This window comes from Pelodiscus sinensis, chromosome 1, assembly GCF_049634645.1.
Source record: "Pelodiscus sinensis isolate JC-2024 chromosome 1, ASM4963464v1, whole genome shotgun sequence".
In the NCBI taxonomy this organism is placed as follows: Eukaryota; Metazoa; Chordata; order Testudines; family Trionychidae; genus Pelodiscus; species Pelodiscus sinensis.
The window spans coordinates 157,178,289-157,197,053 of NC_134711.1; the positions used below are offsets into that span (position 1 = coordinate 157,178,289).

Sequence of the window (18,765 nt, forward strand, 5' to 3'; positions counted from 1 at the left end):
TCTTCGTCCCGCCTGCTAGCTGGGGCCGTCTCCTTGCACTTTTTCTATCCCAGTTCCCGAAGGAGCATCCTACCACTAGCTGGATCATAGTCCAGTTGCTTTACTAGTTAGCTCTGAGCTCAGAAGTTCTGACACACTCACCTTCTGCTTTGCTGCCCAGATCGCAGCACGTATCCATCTCTTCTCCCCTACCTTCATCTCTGCTGTTAGGCTCAGTCAGGACACAGAGGAATTGTGGGGCAGGGAAAATCAGGCAGCTTATGCGAGCATCAAGCATCCTCTTTTCAATTTAGAGAAATAGGGTCTTCTTACTCGCTGGGTAGGGAAGCCAGCAGGCATTTGGGTTACTTGAGGGAAGGCGTGGGTGGTGAAAGCAGGAGAGCTGGAGTGGGAGTCTGGACCTTGACTGTATCTTGCTCGTGAAATTTAGATTTGACAAAAAATACACTACCCCTATGCTAATATTTTGTATTCTTCCTCTGTTCTGTAATGGTGGCACTGGGAGCTTTACCCTTTATTTCGCTTAGGCAGGGCTTGACAAACCACGGCGAGGACTGCTCGCTAGCCTGGCACCATGCATGCGCCAGACTAACACTGCGCATGCACGCAGCGCCGGTGAATGGGGCACACGGAGTGACTGGCTGAAATCTACTTGCCATGGGCGAGTAGAATCAATGGTTTGTTGAGCACTGCACATAGGGGTGCAAGAAACTAGTAGAGTATCTGATAAGCATACGTTTATCAGATAGTTGAGTAGTGATTCTATTAGTCACTTCCCCCTCCCCCTCCTTCCCTTGCTGCTTTTGTCAGAGTGAGGCTGCTGTGGGGAGCCGGCTCTCCCCAGCACCATCTCCATGGAGGTGTGGGGGGAAACAGCCCAAGCAGGGACTCAGGTAGTCCCCTCTCACACCAGCCCCCACTGTGGCTGCTTAAGCCTTTGAAATGTTCATTTCAAAAGCATAAGCACACAGGGAGCAAAGGCCATTGGGGACTCAAGCAGACCCCCGTGTTCCCTCTGCTGAGAGGCAGCAAGTGGGGATGACAGGAGCCTGTGCTGCAGAGAGCCATCTTAAAAGCCAGTTCCCCCCTCAGCACGATCTCCAGGGTGCTGTCTGCTCCCCAGAGCCGCAGTACAGCTGGCTTACAGAGCCGGCTCCAGCTGGCTCCTGGAGCTATCCCTGCTGAGACTTTGCAGAGTGGTCCTATCGACTAATCGTATAGTCAAGACACAGTATATCAACTATACAATTAGCCTGATAACCACATTTTAACATTCTTTGTACCACAACTGGTGAAGCTTAAAATTTGACTCCTTTTGCCTGAAGGTCTGATGGGAAGAAGTTAATCAAACCTCAGGGCAGATCTGCAGTAGAGGGAAAAGTTGATACAAATGATACAATTTAGTTCTGTTAATACTGTAACTCACAACCTTGCTTAGATCTATTTACTGTAAGGTTGACATGGAGTTGGATCAACAGGAAAAAATCTGCTGCCAAGATGAGTAAGGGCATTTGTTTTGCTGGAGTACTGGAGTCAAGGGCAGAGTGATCAGTTGTTGATTTAGTGGATTTTCACTAGATGTGGATTGATCACTGCAGTCCCCCAGTAATGGAGACAAGTCTTGAAAGCACTTCTGTCACTACAGCTCACCCGTTTTTCCCCTTCAGCCAGGACATGCAGCAGTGGCTGCTGGAGGAAGGGAGCTGCATCTCCTTAAGTAGGAGAACCAGCAATTGAGAGCTCTTCTCCCGGGCCAGGAGCAGCAATGGCTGCTGGTATTGGAGGAAAATGAGACCCAGATCTGACTTCCTCTGCTACAAAGAGAGAGTTCTCCTGCAGAAAGAGTTCATGTGTGTGGTAACGCTCACTATCCAATAGGAATGTGAAAAGTTAACCAGTAAGCATCACTCTAAACAGGTAATGTTTGCCGGTACCGGATAATGGGTGGAGGCTGGAGCAGCTCCCAGCCTGCTGCGGGCATAGGGTTGCTCCAATCCCGCAGAGAACCTGCCCTAAATAGGGGCTGCTCCAGCAGGGTGTGGGGGGCGGGGTTCACTGTCAGGATGGCCGATGGCTTTAAGGCGCTGGATTCAGTATGCTATGTTTCTGTTACTGGGGTGTTCTGGTTTCCAAAAAAAGCAGTTGAGGGTTGAAATTCCACTCTTGACACAACCTTGGCAAGGTTCCATAGTTGACGGGTTAGAGCATTGACCTTGTAAACCAGGGATTGAGAGTTCAAATTGTGCTCGAGTCTGTCAGTTTCTGGTTTTAAGATGAGATTAGACAGACATCTATCAGGGATCATCTAGATCAGTGTTTCTCAACTAGTGGTACGAGTACCCTTAGGAGTACTTGAGAGAGGTCTGGAGGAGTCCATCAACACAACTGAAACTTGGAGAAAACTGAATTTTTGTGTTGTTTTACAGCATTTTATTATTTTTGTACTTTTTACACCCAAAAATTTCATCAGCTGCCCAGCTACAATTAAGTTGTTTAAACAAATGTGTTGAAATACAGTAAACTTCTGATAATCCGGCACCTTTAGGACCCAGGGGGTGCCGGATTATCAGATATGCCGGACTCTCAGAAGGGGGGGCTATGAGGGGTCTGGGGTGGGGTGGGAGGATGCTACCCCAGACCCCCTCATAGCCCTCCCTTCTGATAGTCCGGCTCTGCCCCAGGAGTCCCCGATTCAGCCGCTGCTGGTCAGTTTCAGACCCTTGGCGCAGCGAGACCAACCCGTCAGCACCCCAGCTGCTCTGCCCCTGTTTTCCCCAAGTCAGCTGCTGCTGAAACTTATCAGCGGCTGACTTCAGAAAGCCAGAGGCAGAGCTGCTCTACCCCGGGCTTCCTGGAGTCAGCCCTGGTCAGTTTCAGCAGCAGCTGAATCGGGACGCCTGGGACAGAGCAGCTGGGGCGCTGCTAGGTTGGTCTGGTAGCGCCAAACCTCGGCGCTGCGGGGACCAACCCAGCAGCACCCCAGCTGTTCTGTCCCAGGTGTACCCACGTTAGCTGCTGCTGAAACTGACCAGCGGCTGATTCCAGGAAGCTGGGACAGAGCAGCTCTCTCGGGCTTCCTGGAGTCAGCCGCTGGTCAATTTCAGCAGTGGCTGAATCCGGGACAGCTGGGGTGCTGCTGGGTTGGTCCTGTAGCCCCGAGGGGCAGCGCTACTGGACCTACCCGGCAGCACTCCAGCTGTTCTGCTCCCTGCTTCCCAGATTCAGCCCTGGTCAGTTTTAGCAGCGGCTGAATCGGGGAAGCTGGGGGCAGAGCAGCTCCAATGGTCCGGCTGCCCGGAGCACTTCTGGGTTCCTGATGGTGCCGGACCATCAGGAGTGCTGGACTGTCAGATGCCAGACCATCGGAGTTTTACTGTAGTAGGAAAAAAATTGTATCGCTGAGAACTGTAGGTACTGGGGGTACTCATAATTTTTTTGAAAGGGGTACCTGATTTAAAAAAAAAAAAAAAGATTGAGAAACACTGCTCTAGATGATGCTTGGTCCTGCTCTGAGGATAGGGGACTGGATTTGATGGCCTCTTGAAGTCCCTTCCAGTTTTAGTATTCTATAATTCTAGTCCCACAGGCTGGGGGACTGGATTCTCCCTTAGTCAGTTAACTAGTTAAACGTTACGTCAACCTAATGTTTAACCAGTTAACTGATTAACTGGTATTTTATACCCCTACTATTCAATGTGTAGTACATCAAATTGCCTAAGTACATGCACAGTTTCAGGGGAGCTACGTTAATGACGAATCATCAGGGCATAATTATCATAAGTTGTTAATGTAAAATATTTTAATGGTTATCAACCAGCTCTTATAAGTGTGAAATTCTAGGCTTTAGATTTTTGAGAAGGGCTGACAAATTATGGATTCAAATTCAAAACTCTCAAGAAGTAAATCGTTTTTGGTGGTGCTAATAAAACTAATATTTAATGCTAGCACACGGAAACAAATTTTTCTCACCTTATATCAGGAAAATCCATTTTTGTTTTGTTTTGGTAGATATCGATAATTTGCCTATTAATGTACAGTTATGCATTCTGTATGTGAATGCTCAGAGAAGGATTACCTAGTCTTTTACATCTGTAGCCTAATGCTAAGGGACTAACAGTTGGCTTTTGGACAGTTTGAAGCTGGTTTATATTAAAACTAGAAGCTCTATCTGCATTTACACTGGAGAATCTAAGGGTATGTCTAGATTACATGCCTCTACCGACAGAGGCATGTAAAATAGGCTACCCGACAGTCAATGAAGTGGGGATTTAAATATCCCCGGCTTCATTAAAATAAAAATGGCCGCCACGCTGTGCCGGCTCAGCTGATGGTCGGCACAGCGCACGAGTCAAGACGCGGATTGGTCGACAGGGAGCGCCTTGTTGACCGCTCCTGTAAACCTGTAATACAGTTTTCTGAAGCAAATGTTTCTATATAACCATTACTTAGATTATGTGGTTGAGCCCCATATATTTGTCTTTTAAGATTTCACTGGCAGCGACAGAATTGTTTGAGAACCTGAAGAAGGTAGTGCACATTTAGATAATTTTCTCTCTGTGTATCTATACAAAAACTTTTCCCGCAGGACGACAGAGTGACTTCATCATGTCGCTCTTCATCCACAGGAAGAAGCCCCACCCACTCGCATCCTGAGCACCACACCTCTGACCTGGCTGGCCCTCCCCAGCCCTCCACTGCAGCCTGGGGAGAACCCTAGCTGCTGTGGCTAGCTCTGCTCCAGCCCTCCTCCGGCAGCTGGAGGGGGGCAGAGAGATTGCGGCTTGCGCTTTGGGAGAGGTGGGGGACTGAGAGGCCAGGGCTGGTTGTGGCCAAGAGTGTTAGCTCGGGGGATGGAGGTGGGTAAGAGGCTGGTGCTGGCTCCAGCCAGGGGTGGGAATGGGCAGGCATGAAGCCGGTGGGGGGGAAGGCGGGCGATAGGTCAGGACTGGCTGTCACCAGGGGCGGGGGATGAAATACTGAGGCTTGGGCAGCTCCAGCTGTCCCCTCCCTGGCAGCCGTGGTGGGTGGGAAGAGACAGGGGCTGTTGCGGCCCTGGGGAGAGCTAGACATGCCTACCCCCAGAGAAAAGGGGCTTGGACAGCATAATGAGCAGGAGGCACAGCCCTCTAGCTATTTTTAGTGATTATTTAAAAAAAAAAAAGTTTGTCAATTTACCATACTTCGATGTTGTACAACATGAATTGTAATGAAGATGTATTTTATATCTAAAAAGTAGTCAAAGTAGAATCACAGACTCTCCCTGCAAATATTTGTGGTCATGTTTTTATCATCCAAAAATATTTATTTTTTTCTATTGCTCTTGGAAGGATGTATACAAACAAAAAACTGCTTTTACAGGAGAAATGTGAAACTGGCTATACACAAAGTTCTCTCAAACACATAAAATACAAATAAAACTAGAAATAATGACGTAGAGTGAATTTTCTTCTTCACGGTGTGCCTTTAAATGCTGGGGTGGGGCTAACGTTTACTTACCAGAATAATTCTAGTGGGCAGAGATATAGTTATTAGTGGAGTCACAAGTATGCATGTGTAGAATGTTGGCATGGCTTGAAATGTCTTTTAAATTGAAGTTTCTCGGGGTTTTTTTTTTAAGTTTGTCAGAGTTCTTTCTTTATATTATTTGGTTGTTTGTATAACTAATTGCATCCTAGCAAAGTTTGTCTCTGAATTAATGTTAGGTGAATTATGTACATCTAGAAGGGAGGGTCTGTAATGGATAGTGCATTTATTTTACTCTCTATGATATTTGTCAAAACAAACTAAGGGATAGCAAAATGTTTCACCCTTTAGAAACTGGCAATCTCATTGCAATCTTGTTTGATTTGGAGTAATCTTGGTAAAATCAGTTACTCTGTGTATATAGTAGTGAACTTTACAAAAATTTCAGCAGCTCCTTCCCTAAATAATCCAAACTCAGCCTGAGAGAAGTTTAATATGGTAAGGAGAGAAATTATTTTACTCTTTCATACAGCTAGAATGCCACTACTATTGAAATCCAAATTCGTTTTCACTGAAAAAAACTTAACTTTGATCCAAGAAAAATATTCCTGCCAATACACATATGGATAGCTTAAAAAAAAGCAAGCCATATTTTTTTTTATGCCTTTAGGGTCTGCATCCATCCAGTTGTATAATTTGTTTTCTTCGGAATGGCCTATAACTACACTTGTTTTCAACAATAAAAGGAGTGTCTTATTTTAACTGGCAAATGAGAAATTGATTAACCGGAACATCTAGTTCTTTATATGTAGAATAGCAGGTTAAAATAATGTCACTTTGTCAGAAAGAATTGCAGCTGCAGCACAGAATAAGATATACAGAAAACAAATTACATATAAAAAATAAAAAACCCAGCAAAACTTTGAATTACTGGTTCAGAATAATCACAGTATTCTGAATCTTGAATTTACTGGGCCCCATCAGATATTACTGCCTCTGTTTTTTTTATGTTAAGCTTACCTTACAAGATAACTTAGAACACTCTTTTTTCCATTAAAGATTAGTGTTGATGTGGAATATTACCATTGACTTCAGTAGCATTAACTCTTAATTGAGGCTTCTGTGTTTAGGATTAGAACTTGACCTATTCTGCCTGCTGAGTCGGAATTTTTACAATACTATTTCTTAATTCCTGAAGATAGCAGTGAGGGCATAAGTGAAAATTTATAAGGAAATTGAACTTTTTTTATTTTAGGCTATAAAAATAAAGTAAATCAAGTCTTAAATTATCCATTATAATTTGAAATACTTTTTTTTTCCCCTCAACAGCATAATTGTAAACACCGGTAAATGAGAACACTATTGTGTATTATCCTTGTCCCCCTGCTGTAGAATTGGTTACTGAAATTATTTTTATTACTCATTATTACTACTTGGTGTTGCAACAGGGGCTGGCAAGTTACACCTCACGGGTCACATCTGGCCTGCCAAGCCACTGGGTCCAGCTCATGGATCATTCTGCCGGGACCCTGGGGCACACGGCTGCTGCTGCTTTAAGCAGAGAACTTTTCCATGTGGCTTTCTCCTCTGGAGAGAGGGAGAGGCTTCATGTGTTCTTCCTGCCCCCCAGTCTAATCCTCCGCTCCTATTGGCCGGGAACAACCGGCCAATAGGAACTGACCCAGCCAATCTCTCAGCTCCTATTGGCTGGAAACAACTTTCCAGTAGGAACTGAGAGGCTTAGCGGATGGGGTCAGCGTATGCCTTTTCCCCCTTCTTGGAGCTGAGTGCCCCATAGAGGGAGCAGTCTGCGGTTTTAAACGTTTCGGGGCTACTGCAGGCAGGAAGCCCAGCCTGCCTTAAGGGTGCTGCATGGCTGCTGGTCCGGAGATGCTCTGTTCTGAAATGTGACTTGTCCTTTTCATATGTGTTCATTTTTTTAAAATTGTATCCTTTGGTATATATGGCTGTGACTATTTTCTTCTTCTATCTGATCTGAGGAAGTGGGTCTGACCCACAAAATCTCATCATCTAATAAACCATCTTATTAGTCCTTAAAGTGCTACATAGTCCTGTATTTTGTTTCAGCTACACCAGACTAACACGGCTACATTTCTATCCCTATAAATAAGAGCTTTCTTCTTAGTTTACAAATATCAAACAAAAGAGCAGTGTGGGTTAACAATTTTAGTTTTTTGAGTTTAGTTTGGATTGTTTGCATTTTACTAGTGTAATAGTGTAAAAGTTAGTGTTTAAAAAGAAAAGCCAAGACTACTTAAACGTCAGTATTTAAGTTCTAAACACGTTGCATGCAGGCACAAACCAGATGCACACAATCAGGATAACCCCATTATCCAGAGGAGTTAAACCAAGGATAATTTTTGAACTGATGTGTTAAACTATTTTATCAAGGGAGGAGTATATGTGTGCACGCATACACTAGTGTTCTTTTCATGTTTATGATGAACCTGTTGATAATGCATTGGCTAAACATACAAGAAATGATTTGAGAAAACAGAGCCTGTTCACTGTATGTTCAGGGACACTTAAGAGGTGTGTTATGGTTAATACAATTACCTGTCAAAACCTTTATTTTCTATATACTTCAAATTTGGGAAAGTCATTTTTGCAGAAAAGTACACTGTGCTAGCAATATATATTTCTAAGTACTTACACATTTGTTTTACTTTCTCTTATCGAATTTTTTCTTCTATGTGACTGGAGTAGTCAGTCAGTCTAAGTTTAAATGAGACATAGAAAAGAAAAAATGTTTACATGTAAGCTGTAAACTCCTTTGTAAAGAGTTTTCTGTTTTTGTTTTTTTTACCATTAAACCAACTTTTAAAAGTCTTTTATCCTGTTTGGGGTTTTTTAGTAAACAGTTAATTTAAATGTCCAATATATTTTGGAAGAAAACCCCTTTATCTAAAATTAATCACCCTTGTTTTTCAGTGAGTGGTGAGACTTACAATTTTCTGTGTAATTGTCTTTCAGGGAAAATGTCCAGGCTTGCTCTTGACAATAAGGAATGTCAATAGAAAACTTATTTTTTCCGAGTATCGTTAGCCTTTGTCTGTTATAAAAAGCAAAAGGGCACAAACCATTTTTTCCTACTTACTGACAGTTGAAGTGGTAGGTCTTAATATAGTTGCAGGCTATACGTTGTACAGGCAGTCCCCGGGTTACGTACGAGATAGGGACTGTAGGTTTGTTCTTAAGTTGAATCTGTATGTAAGTCGGAACTGGCGTCCAGATTCAGACACTGCTGAAACTGACCGCCAGTTCTGACTTACATACAGAATCAACTTAAGAACCCCAGGCGTCCCCAAGTCAGCTGCTGCTGAAACTGATCAGCAGCTGATTCCAGGAAGCCCGGGGCAGAGCAACTCTGCCTGGGGCTTCCTGTAGTCAGCGCTGGTCAGTTTCAGCAGAAGCTGACTTGGGGACGCCTGGGGCAGAGCAGCTGGGGTGCTACTGGACCAACCCAGCAGCACCCCATCTGCTCGGCCCCAGACGTCCTGATTCAGTCGCTGCTGAAACTGACCAGCAGCGGCTGAATCAGGACCTGGGGCAGAGTAGCTGGGGTGCTGCCGGGTTGGTCCAGTAGTGCCCACGGGCGCTGCAGGACAAATCGGCAGCGCCCCAGCTGCTCTGCCCCAGAGTCCAAAACAAAAGCCTGGTCTGCTGGGGGGGGGAGCACACTACCTGCGCGCCCCCCCCCCCCCCAGCAGACCAGGGACACGGGGAGCAGAGCCGCAGCGGCAGCGGGGTGCCGTGCCTCTGAGGCTTTGCTCTGGCAAAGCCTCAGAGGCGCGGGACCCCCCCGCGGCTGCGGCTTCAGTCAGGGTGCCTGTGGTCTGCTGGGGACCGTCCCCAGCAGACCACAGGCACCGGATCTCAAGGGGCAGCAGCAGCGGTTCCCGCGCTTCTGAGGCTTTGCTCTGGCAAAGCCTCAGAAGCGCGGGAACCCGCCCGGTGCCCCTGGTCTGCTGGAGACGGTCTCCAGCAGACCGGGGCACCGGAGCAGCTTACGAACGGGGCTTTCTCGCCCCGACTTCCGGGGCGAGAAAGCTCCGTTCGTAAGTGCGGATCCGACGTAAGTCGGATCCGCGTAAGTCGGGGACTGCCTGTATTTAAGTATTGAGCATAATTGCTAATCTGACATCATGTGACAAGAAGCTTTCTTCCTCCATTGCTTTTTGAGAAGAGTCAGTCAAATTACTTTAGATCTACGTTTTGTGGTGTACGTAGTATAGGACTTCATACTACATGTTTTTTCTTTATTAAAATAAAAGATGAACAAATATTGCATTTATAAAACATTTAAAATGCTGCATCCTGTTGTGATTTTATATTGGTAACCTTTATTAAACATGCTACTTAAGCTTTAAACTGTCTGTTTTTTACTGTTTTTGGCGAAAAAACATTCTCTATTGTAATACAGATGTGTTTTTCCCTATAGATTGTTGAAGACTATGCTGGAAGATGGCAGGTACCTTTGCCTCAGCTTCAGGTGCTTCAGACAGCTCTTTGTTGTTTCACGTCTGCCTGTGTATCATTTCCAGCTGAATGTGAGCACGTACAATATGTCTTGAGTAGCCTAGCTTTGTAAGTACACCCTTTTTCCTATTAACTCCATCTATAGGCTGACAGCCAGCATTCTATTTTTGCAATGAAAGTAGTATGTCACGAGGTCTTGTTTTGTAAATGCATAAGAACAAAGTTATTCCTGGAAATTAAATAATTGAAGCTCTGAAAGGTGTGACTTTAGGTTGTTCTTTTTATATTACATTTACTCAAAGAACATGCTCTTGTCAAACTTGTGAAAGTGTTGTACCATTTCTTTTAACAAAATCTACTAATTAACAATAGAAGTGTGCCTCTGATAATTTTAATATTTCCAGTACAATTTTTAATGTTATATTCTACTGAAATATTTGCAAACCGAATCTTGTGGTTATAAATGTTTCTGAACAGAAGTGAAATTGACTGGTACAATTCTGTTGCCCAAGTAGAGAGATGCAAAAAGTAAATGAACTAAAAATTATTGTAATGGCCTAAGGCTTTTGAAACAGGAAAATATTTGTTGAAATTATTACTTTAAATCTGAATCTTCAACAAAAAAACTTTCGTGTTAAACGTTTATTGTATAAGATAAATATTTTTCTTTTGAGGAAAAGATTTTCCCAGGGATAATGTACGTGTCTTGAACTTGATAAAAATGTTAGCCTGTTAATTTGTACAAACAAAATCCTCACCATCGCATTTATTGTCTGACTCTGTAAAGTAGATGCCAAAAACTTGAAAATACCTAAAAACAAACAATTATTGTATCCTATAGCTTAGCTCCATAGCTATTGGTTCTCTCATCTGTAGGTGGAGAGAGGAGTATTGATTTAATAAATATGTACTAGGAACTAGCTCTTGTGTTAACTTTTTGTCCAGCAGGTGGAACAGCTCTATTTTGCTGAGCTTTGGTTTTAACTGCTCCTAGTTAGTTTGATGCTAATTTTATTTGGTCAGAATTAATTATCCCATTGTGGGGTTTTTTAGCTTCACGAACTGAGGGTTAGAAAAATACCTATAGGGGAACACGCTTTATTCATCTCTGTATTTTCCTGTGTGTATCTTCAAAGTGAACTGGCAGACCCATCTTTTTTTACCTAGTCTTTGAACTACCAGCACTGATCCCAGAAGACACGCAGCTTTTATTTTGTGTATTCATGATATACTTAAACTGAAACTGAAGAGTAGATTTGACTCTCTTATGTGGAAATAAAACTGTTAAAAATGATGACTTCTTGAGTGAAACTAAAAAAATTAGATCAATCTAAGTATGGTGGTCAAGTACCCAAGGATAAACTCCTTATGCCCAAGGGATAGAATGAATATAGTCATGGTATCTCCGTTTAGAGAAGATCAGTTATTTTCTGACACATGATTCAAGTTGTTTTAAGACCAGGCTCATGGTTGATGCTTAGTAGCTACTACGACTCTTGTGTAAACAAAAAACATTAGAAAAATTTAGTCAGGGTATAGACAATACCTTCATATGTGTTGGTACAGCACAGAGCACGGTGTTGTTTTGATCTTGATTGCGGCTTCTGGGTACTACTACAACACAACTGATCTTTGACTGTGACGTCAAATTTAGAGTCTGACTTGTCTAAAGTAGGTACAGGTTGAACCTTTCTAGTTTAGCACCCATGCGACTTGACCCGTGCCTAAGGAGAGAAATTTGGAAACCAGGGGCGGTCAATACAAAGTGCCAGTGGGTCTCCAAAGGTTCAGGAAGCTAGGTTTGGGAGGGGGTGCTGCAACATGCTTAAGGTCCCCACTGCCCCTTCAGGTGCCTGCTGCCAGCCCCCTTGCTCGGTCACAGTTGTCAGATCATCTGCAACCATCTGGAGTACCAGCCCTTAACTGTGTCTGCACTCCTATCTGTCCCAAGCTAGAACCATAGCAGCCAGCAGCTGGGACCCCAGGAGAGAAGCTGCTGAGTGTACCTTGTCCCCCTCTTCCCTGAGCTTGACTGCCACAAATTAGTTGATTTGAGGCTCTCCGAGAGCTCTAGGAGGGCAGAGAAAGAGTTGCTAAGCCATGCCCTCATAACAGAGAAGGAAGGGGACAGAGGGGAAAGCTTGGTGCTGTTTTTTCTCTGAGTGCTTCAGTCCTGGAGCACTCTGAGTCACTGCTGATGCCAGACGATGCATGTTACTAGATGACCAAATTCCAGATTACAGAAGTTCAACCTGTACTGATCAGGATTTGGGATCAACTGTCTTAGAGGGTGGAGGGAAAAGAGTTTCTTCATCAAATATCACCCCTTATGTTAAACCTATGCATATGAGTTTGGGAATGGATTTTCTTTTATTACTACTTGCCCCAGCTTACGAAGTTGAGGGGCATTGAGCACAAAACAAAGCCTTTTTTTTTCCCCCCAAACTATTTTGGTTAGCTTAGTTTTGCTGTGATGTCACAGTGATTATGGACATAATAGTTACCAAGGAAACATTGCTGAAGTATGCTAGCCCTAAGGATGTTGAAGTCTCAGTCTTTTAGGAAAGTCTAAAACAAAGTTCTAATTCTTAAAGGAGAAAGAGAGAACAGGAGTCTGCCTGATCCCATTTGGGCTTTCTCCATACTTGAGCAAGGTTTCCATGGTAACCAGATGGTAAACTACTGATAGCAGGACCTTCCTGTTCTCTCCCTGCACTTACTAAGAAACTTATTTATAATAAATGAGGCAGTATCTATATTCTTTTTAATACAAGAGATGTGTACTGGGGTCACTAGTAAACAAGCATATACAAGTAGTATCTTGTAATACCTGTGTTATCTGAAAGGATGGTTTGACAAATAGAAATGAACACCATGAATTTAATACCTGTATTTAAGATGATGTGGTTTATCAGATCAAATTTTGGGGAATCAAGAGATACGAGTTTTAATATTGATGGGGAAGGAAGTTTTCAGTCTTGTTTTACATGGCCATCCGAGCTTGGTGATGTAAGCATGTATCGCATTTTGCAGGTGAACAAATGTGAAATTCAGATCTGCAATTCACTTTTATTAAAAACTAAAATGAAGGTATTTGCTGCTGAAGTTAGTGTAGACTTTCCCAAAGAATTTGTGAGTACCAGAGGCTGGTAGTTTTTCAAATAACCCATGACAATTTGACGAGACTTCTGCTGCAAGTAAAATGTGTTACTTAAACTTATTTTCCTCACTTCAGATTGTCAGTGAAAATTTGTGGGCCGCAGGAAGTATTTGTTCTTTTGATCAGCAAGGCTGATCAGACTTTTCTTTATGATTGAGATTGAAGGGCCCTTGTGCAAATGAACACTACAGCTTTGAATACAAAATAAGGTTGCAAAAAATTGACCATACCTATTAGTGATGGGCAACTTGCGGCAGCTGCATGAGTGGCCCTCCTTCATCTCAGTGGGCCTCAACAGTCCATGGCCCCCTGGGGTACCACCTGGAGCTCTGTGGACCCCATCGTGCCTCCCCCCCCCCCACATGCCTCTTGCACTGGAGCCTTGCACTTCCTGCTCCTCCCCCTCCCATCCAATACTTTGAGCCAGGAATTGCCTGATTCACACTCCATCCCTTCTCCTTCCCCTCCCAGGGATGGAACACCTTGAACAGCTGATTTCTGGCCTTCCAACTCTGAGAGGGAGAGGGAGGAGTAGGGACGCGTAGTATGAATCAGGAGATTCACAGCTTCTTTGAAAGTGCTGGAAGGGAGGGTGAAGAGCAGAACGTGCAGGGCTCTGGTGCCCCAGTGTGAGAGGCATGTAGGGGGGACAGAAGAAGGGACCATAGGACTCCAGGTGGAACCCCAGTGGGCTGTGGGCTTGCTGAGTTCCACTGAGGTAAAGGAGGGCCTGGTTGCCTATCCCTGATGTGTAAAATCTTCTTTTTGACAAATTCAAAATACCTATGTGGACGTGCTAGCTGCCACTTTCCGACACTCCTCTTAGGTGGGGTCTGTAAAATTTTAACAGATTGAAAAGGGAATTGGTATGCTCAAAAAGGTTGGGAAACACTATTTTGTAGATCATGTTCTCCTCTTAATAAGGAATATGACTGGAAGGGTTCTTTACAGATACGTTTCCTGGCCTGGTCTAAATGAAAAGTGTAGATTAACCTACCTTTGTCACTCAAGTGTGTGAAAAATTCATACCTCCAGTGTCTTAATTAAGCTGACCTAACCTTCAGTGTAAACATGGCTAATTTGACTGAAGAATTACTTCATCAACCTAGCTTTTGCTGCTTGATGATATCATCCGTACATGTAGAAGTATCTACATTATGGTAATATAGCTGTGCTACCTTTAGTGTAGACACGCCTTTACTGTTCCCTTTAGATCTTCTTGGCATTTGCTTGCTTCCTTTCAAGCAGTATAGTGTATGAAGCTAGAGTAAAATAAATTGCTTTAACTTTAGGAGATCTTGGAAACTGAATTTCAAAAAATACTCTCTGTATCAAGTGAATTTTAATTGGTTATTTTCTAGGTAACTTATAAACTGTTTAGATGACCAAAACTTTTAAGACATGTTACTTGCTTTACAATTTCTGAAACTCTGCCTTTCACTACTTAAAATTTATCTGTTACTTACAGTTGGAAAAATAAATGTTGAGGAAGTATTAAAGTCTGGGATAAGTTTGCTCCACCAGTGAGTTCTAAGATGAGTCCCCTGTGACCGCCAGCAGCAGTAAAGACAAAGGATGCTGGGACTTGCACAGAAGCCATGTTTGGGCCTTAATATTTCATGGCAGCCTGTGGCTAGTAAATTTTAATCAACTTCAAAGTCCATTTTTGCTCGCTTCTCTAAGCGAAAAGAAGCTGTGTCTGGCCTTGGGTATGTAAAGCTATCTGGCTATAAGAGAGAGAACCTCTGCTACTCTGGCTGTGCTCCAGAAATTTGTGGCTGATACACTTATTGCCTTCATTACTTTATTCCCTTTCCCAAACTATTATGAATTTGCATCCTCTGTGAATAATTTTATCTGACTCTGGTGCTGTTCATAATTTTCCCAATCTGGAGCTGCATGTAATATGAGCATTGTTCTTGGCAGATCTTCTGGTTCCCAAAAGATTGTGAAAGCAGAATCAAACTGCTCAGAATCTTAGGATAGAATTTACACTTAAAATGCTGCATTGACATAGCTGCATCGCTCTTGCACTTCAGTGTAGATGCTCCCATGCTGCTTGGAGAGCTTTCCTATTGGTATAGTGAGCTCACCTTTCTGAGACACAGCTTGTCCTGTTGCCACAGCTACTATCTCAGTGACTTAGCACTGTCTACATGGGGGAGTTAAGTGTGGCTGTTTTACACTCCTGAGTGATGTGATTATACTGATATGGGTCTTAAGACCTGGCCTTAAGGTGAGGGCAGTAGCAGAGGCATGGAAGTAGACTGCAGATTTTGAAGTTCTGCAAATATTTACCTTGGATTTGTACATTACATCCTCACTATAATGCCCTTCCTAATAACGAACCTTTGGTTATAATGAACTTGGTCGCTAGAGCCCACCTACGACAGCGCTGGAGGAGCTATGGGTCCTACTGCCCCTTTTCCTGTAAGTGGTAGGGCTCTTTTGCTATAGCAAACTCCTGACTATGATGAACAAATTACTTGGGGGCTAGAGGATTGGTTATAGTGATGGTGTACTATGTTTATGAATTTACTTTTGGAACTTCAAAAGATAGACATTCGAACTTTGTATGTAAATGAATCTTAATTAGCAAATATTGATGGCAGTCCTTTTGCTAGAAATTTACTCATACTAGTTAGTAACCTGATTTGGAAGCCTTTATGGATTTGTTTTTATGGTTTAGGAAGTTTTAACAGGTTTACAGGTTCTTGCCATGCGAATATCAGAAACAAAATAATCATCACAACTATAGGCTTTTCGTTTTGAGAGATTGTACAGTAATATAGTCATTGGAGCTCTTTAACAGGGTTAAACAGGTTACAGTATGTTAGTACAATGCACATGATACATTTCCAATGCTTTTATTCATAGGAATTTCTGCTTGCATGTTTAACAGACCGAGCATGTCTATCAAATATTATTAAAATAAAATTGAACAATTGTGCTGTTATTTGATGGTGAATGTAGTTGGTTGCAGCATTGAACAAATGGTAAATCAAATACATTTGTCAGTTTTGCTGTGTTCTTCATTGATGCATTCATTTTTCCATAACAACCTCTGATATTTCTTTGAATCATTCTGCTAGAGGTTTTTTTTGTGATTTCTAATCCTTAGGGTGATTTTCAGTTCTGTTCTTGCCTTTTCAAATGACAGAATTGTATTAGCAGTAAAGATGGTAAATTGTTGTACATTGATTTATATCTTTAAGGTATTTAAAAAGATTTAGACCTGGGCTATATCAGAGAGTCATTTTGGAATAACTCCCCTTATTTTGAAATAAGTGGTGTGTCCACACTACCTAACCTGTTGTTTTGAAATAATAGGGTGGTTATTTTGAAAGCTGTATTCCTGCTTTCCTCAGGGAATAACACTATTTCAATTTTTGTTATTCTGGTGATTATTTCAATTTTAGTTATTTCAGAATAATTTCCTAGTGTACACAAGCCCTTAGTGACTCTTATTTAGAACTAAATGTAGTAGATCCCTACAGAAATCCACTTAAGTAGCATGCTTTGCTAAATTTGTTAGTGGTAGAGTAGTGCTTAGCCATACTCCAACCATTTTGTTTCAGAAGGGAAGTTAGTCTGCATCTCGCAGGAGCTTTGCCATGGGATACTTTACTGTCTTTCTGCTCAGTGGCAAGTGGGATACTTCTAGCTAGTGACTTGCTATAGGATTTGTGAGGAATTGAGATGTAGAGCACAGTATCTTATTATTCAGCAGTTTTCCTTTCAAAACTGTTTTTAATCAAATCTGTGAGAAAGGGATTGAGTGAGAGTTAAGATATACAGACCATACAAATATAGGGAGGAGCAGTGAAACTAGGCCTGAATTAAGACCTACAAACTTTGTGTGCACTGACATGCCACTTCAGATTTTATATCATCACTCTTGAAAACCATCTTAAAAAGTTTTCCATAGACAACAAAACAAATGATCAACTTTTTAGTCTTTTTGGTACAACAGTTTCACTCACACATGACCTTGACAATTAATAAATTCATAATGACAAGAAAAAAATAAGGAATAGAAAGCTTGTTGTGGGTGAGAAGGTAAATTATTTGTGACTTGCACATTTAATATAAAGGAACATGTTAAGGGTTAAGTCTCCATTTATCCAAAGTCCTATGTGAAATGTCAGGCTAACCTGCAAGGCTTGTATGTTTCACAAGGAATAGAATTATCTTCTAGACGTTGCATCATAAAAGTATATTCTAGCACAGGGCTACTCAACTTTGGAAGCGCCAGGGACCACAATGATACTCAAAGCACATGCTGAGGGCCACAACTTAAGTGTGAGTGCATATATATGCATATAGCTTCTTTCACACTGACTGGCATAAATACAAAAATAAAGCCTTAAGCTGCACCACCGGACCCAAATGTGACCAATGTGAGTCAGTTGACGCCTCTCAGGCTCTTCCCACAAGACTCAGCAGCCAGGACTTCCCACAGTGCCCCAGTGCTCCCAGCACCTCCTCCCCGGGGGCTAGAGATGCCGACACCCTATACACAGAGCCGGCCCAAGGTACAGGCTGACTGGGCTACCGCCCGGGACACCCCATTGTAGGCTGGGCGGAGGCAGCACTGCACATGCTTCCCATGCCTGGGGCGGGGCCATGCATGGGCGGGGAGCACCAGGCGCCCGGGGGGGCAGAGCCACTCATGTGTTGCACTAGCAGGGGCAGCGCTGCGCCCCTGGAGCCTGAGGTGCACAAATGGCTCGGGCCGGCCCTGCCTATACATATTGTTACCAGCCAGCCTGACTGCTTGAGTCACTGCTCACCCTGCCTGGGAGACGCCTCGCTGTTATGGAGTGTATTCTCAGTGTAGGCCATGTTCAAAGGATCCCACCCACAGGCTGTTTTAAGCCTGGTGTAAACCCAAATCATACTGCGGGCCACAAACAAATGGGCTGCGGGCTGCATTTTGAGTAGCCCTGTTCTAGCATTTGTGAAAACTGAAATTGCTAATTTGTTTAATGTCCCTCTCCATATCACATGACTGGAGTAAACAGAAACTAAGTTAAAGGTGATGTGCACAGTTCTGTTTTTATATTGTAGCATCCTCTTGATAGACGAAGTCAAAAACACTTTTTGTCCCCAAAGGATTTTTTCCTCTGCTCTGAGAAATATCACGTGTTCCTGGGTTATTTAGCAAAACAAGGGGACTGAGCTATATAATCATGTTGGGAGTTTTCAGATCCAAAAGTTGAGGCAGTATTGAATCTTCACTCTCTTTTCCTACTTTCAACAGCTATTTAACTTAATGCTTCAGAAAAGTGATGCTTGTTGCACAGTTGAACTAAAAATAATCTCTAATTTGATTTCATTTACATACCACCTGTGATTTTTACAGTCCTGTGAGTTAGAGTAGTTAGTAGAGTTTTTAGAAGTGGACAAGACCAGCGTTTCTCATTTACAGCCAAAAATACTGAATTACCTGGTGCAGAACTGAGGATAGCTTTCATGCAGTGTGGGGGGGATTTTCAATGTGGAACGTGTTTTGCTTAACTCTTACTGTTGGTATAAATTGAGTCAGTCAGGCCAATGGCAAGAGCTTTGGAAAACACTACTCTATTTTAATTGTTGTGAAATTCAATACAGTTTGTAATAGGTTTTTGTAGATAATTTCA

General features: G+C 42.9%; 1 protein-coding gene across 2 annotated transcripts in view; it reads left to right on the forward strand.

Moving 5' to 3' along the window:
* The window catches only part of ZNF654 (zinc finger protein 654), a 61,432-nt gene that overhangs the window by 8,889 nt on the left and 33,778 nt on the right, over positions 1-18,765 (forward strand). For both annotated transcript variants that reach the window (XM_075908696.1, XM_075908689.1), the window contains exon 2: positions 9,926-10,071. In XM_075908696.1, the coding sequence (XP_075764811.1) occupies positions 9,926-10,071 (146 nt within the window). The remainder of the gene's footprint in view (positions 1-9,925; positions 10,072-18,765) is intronic.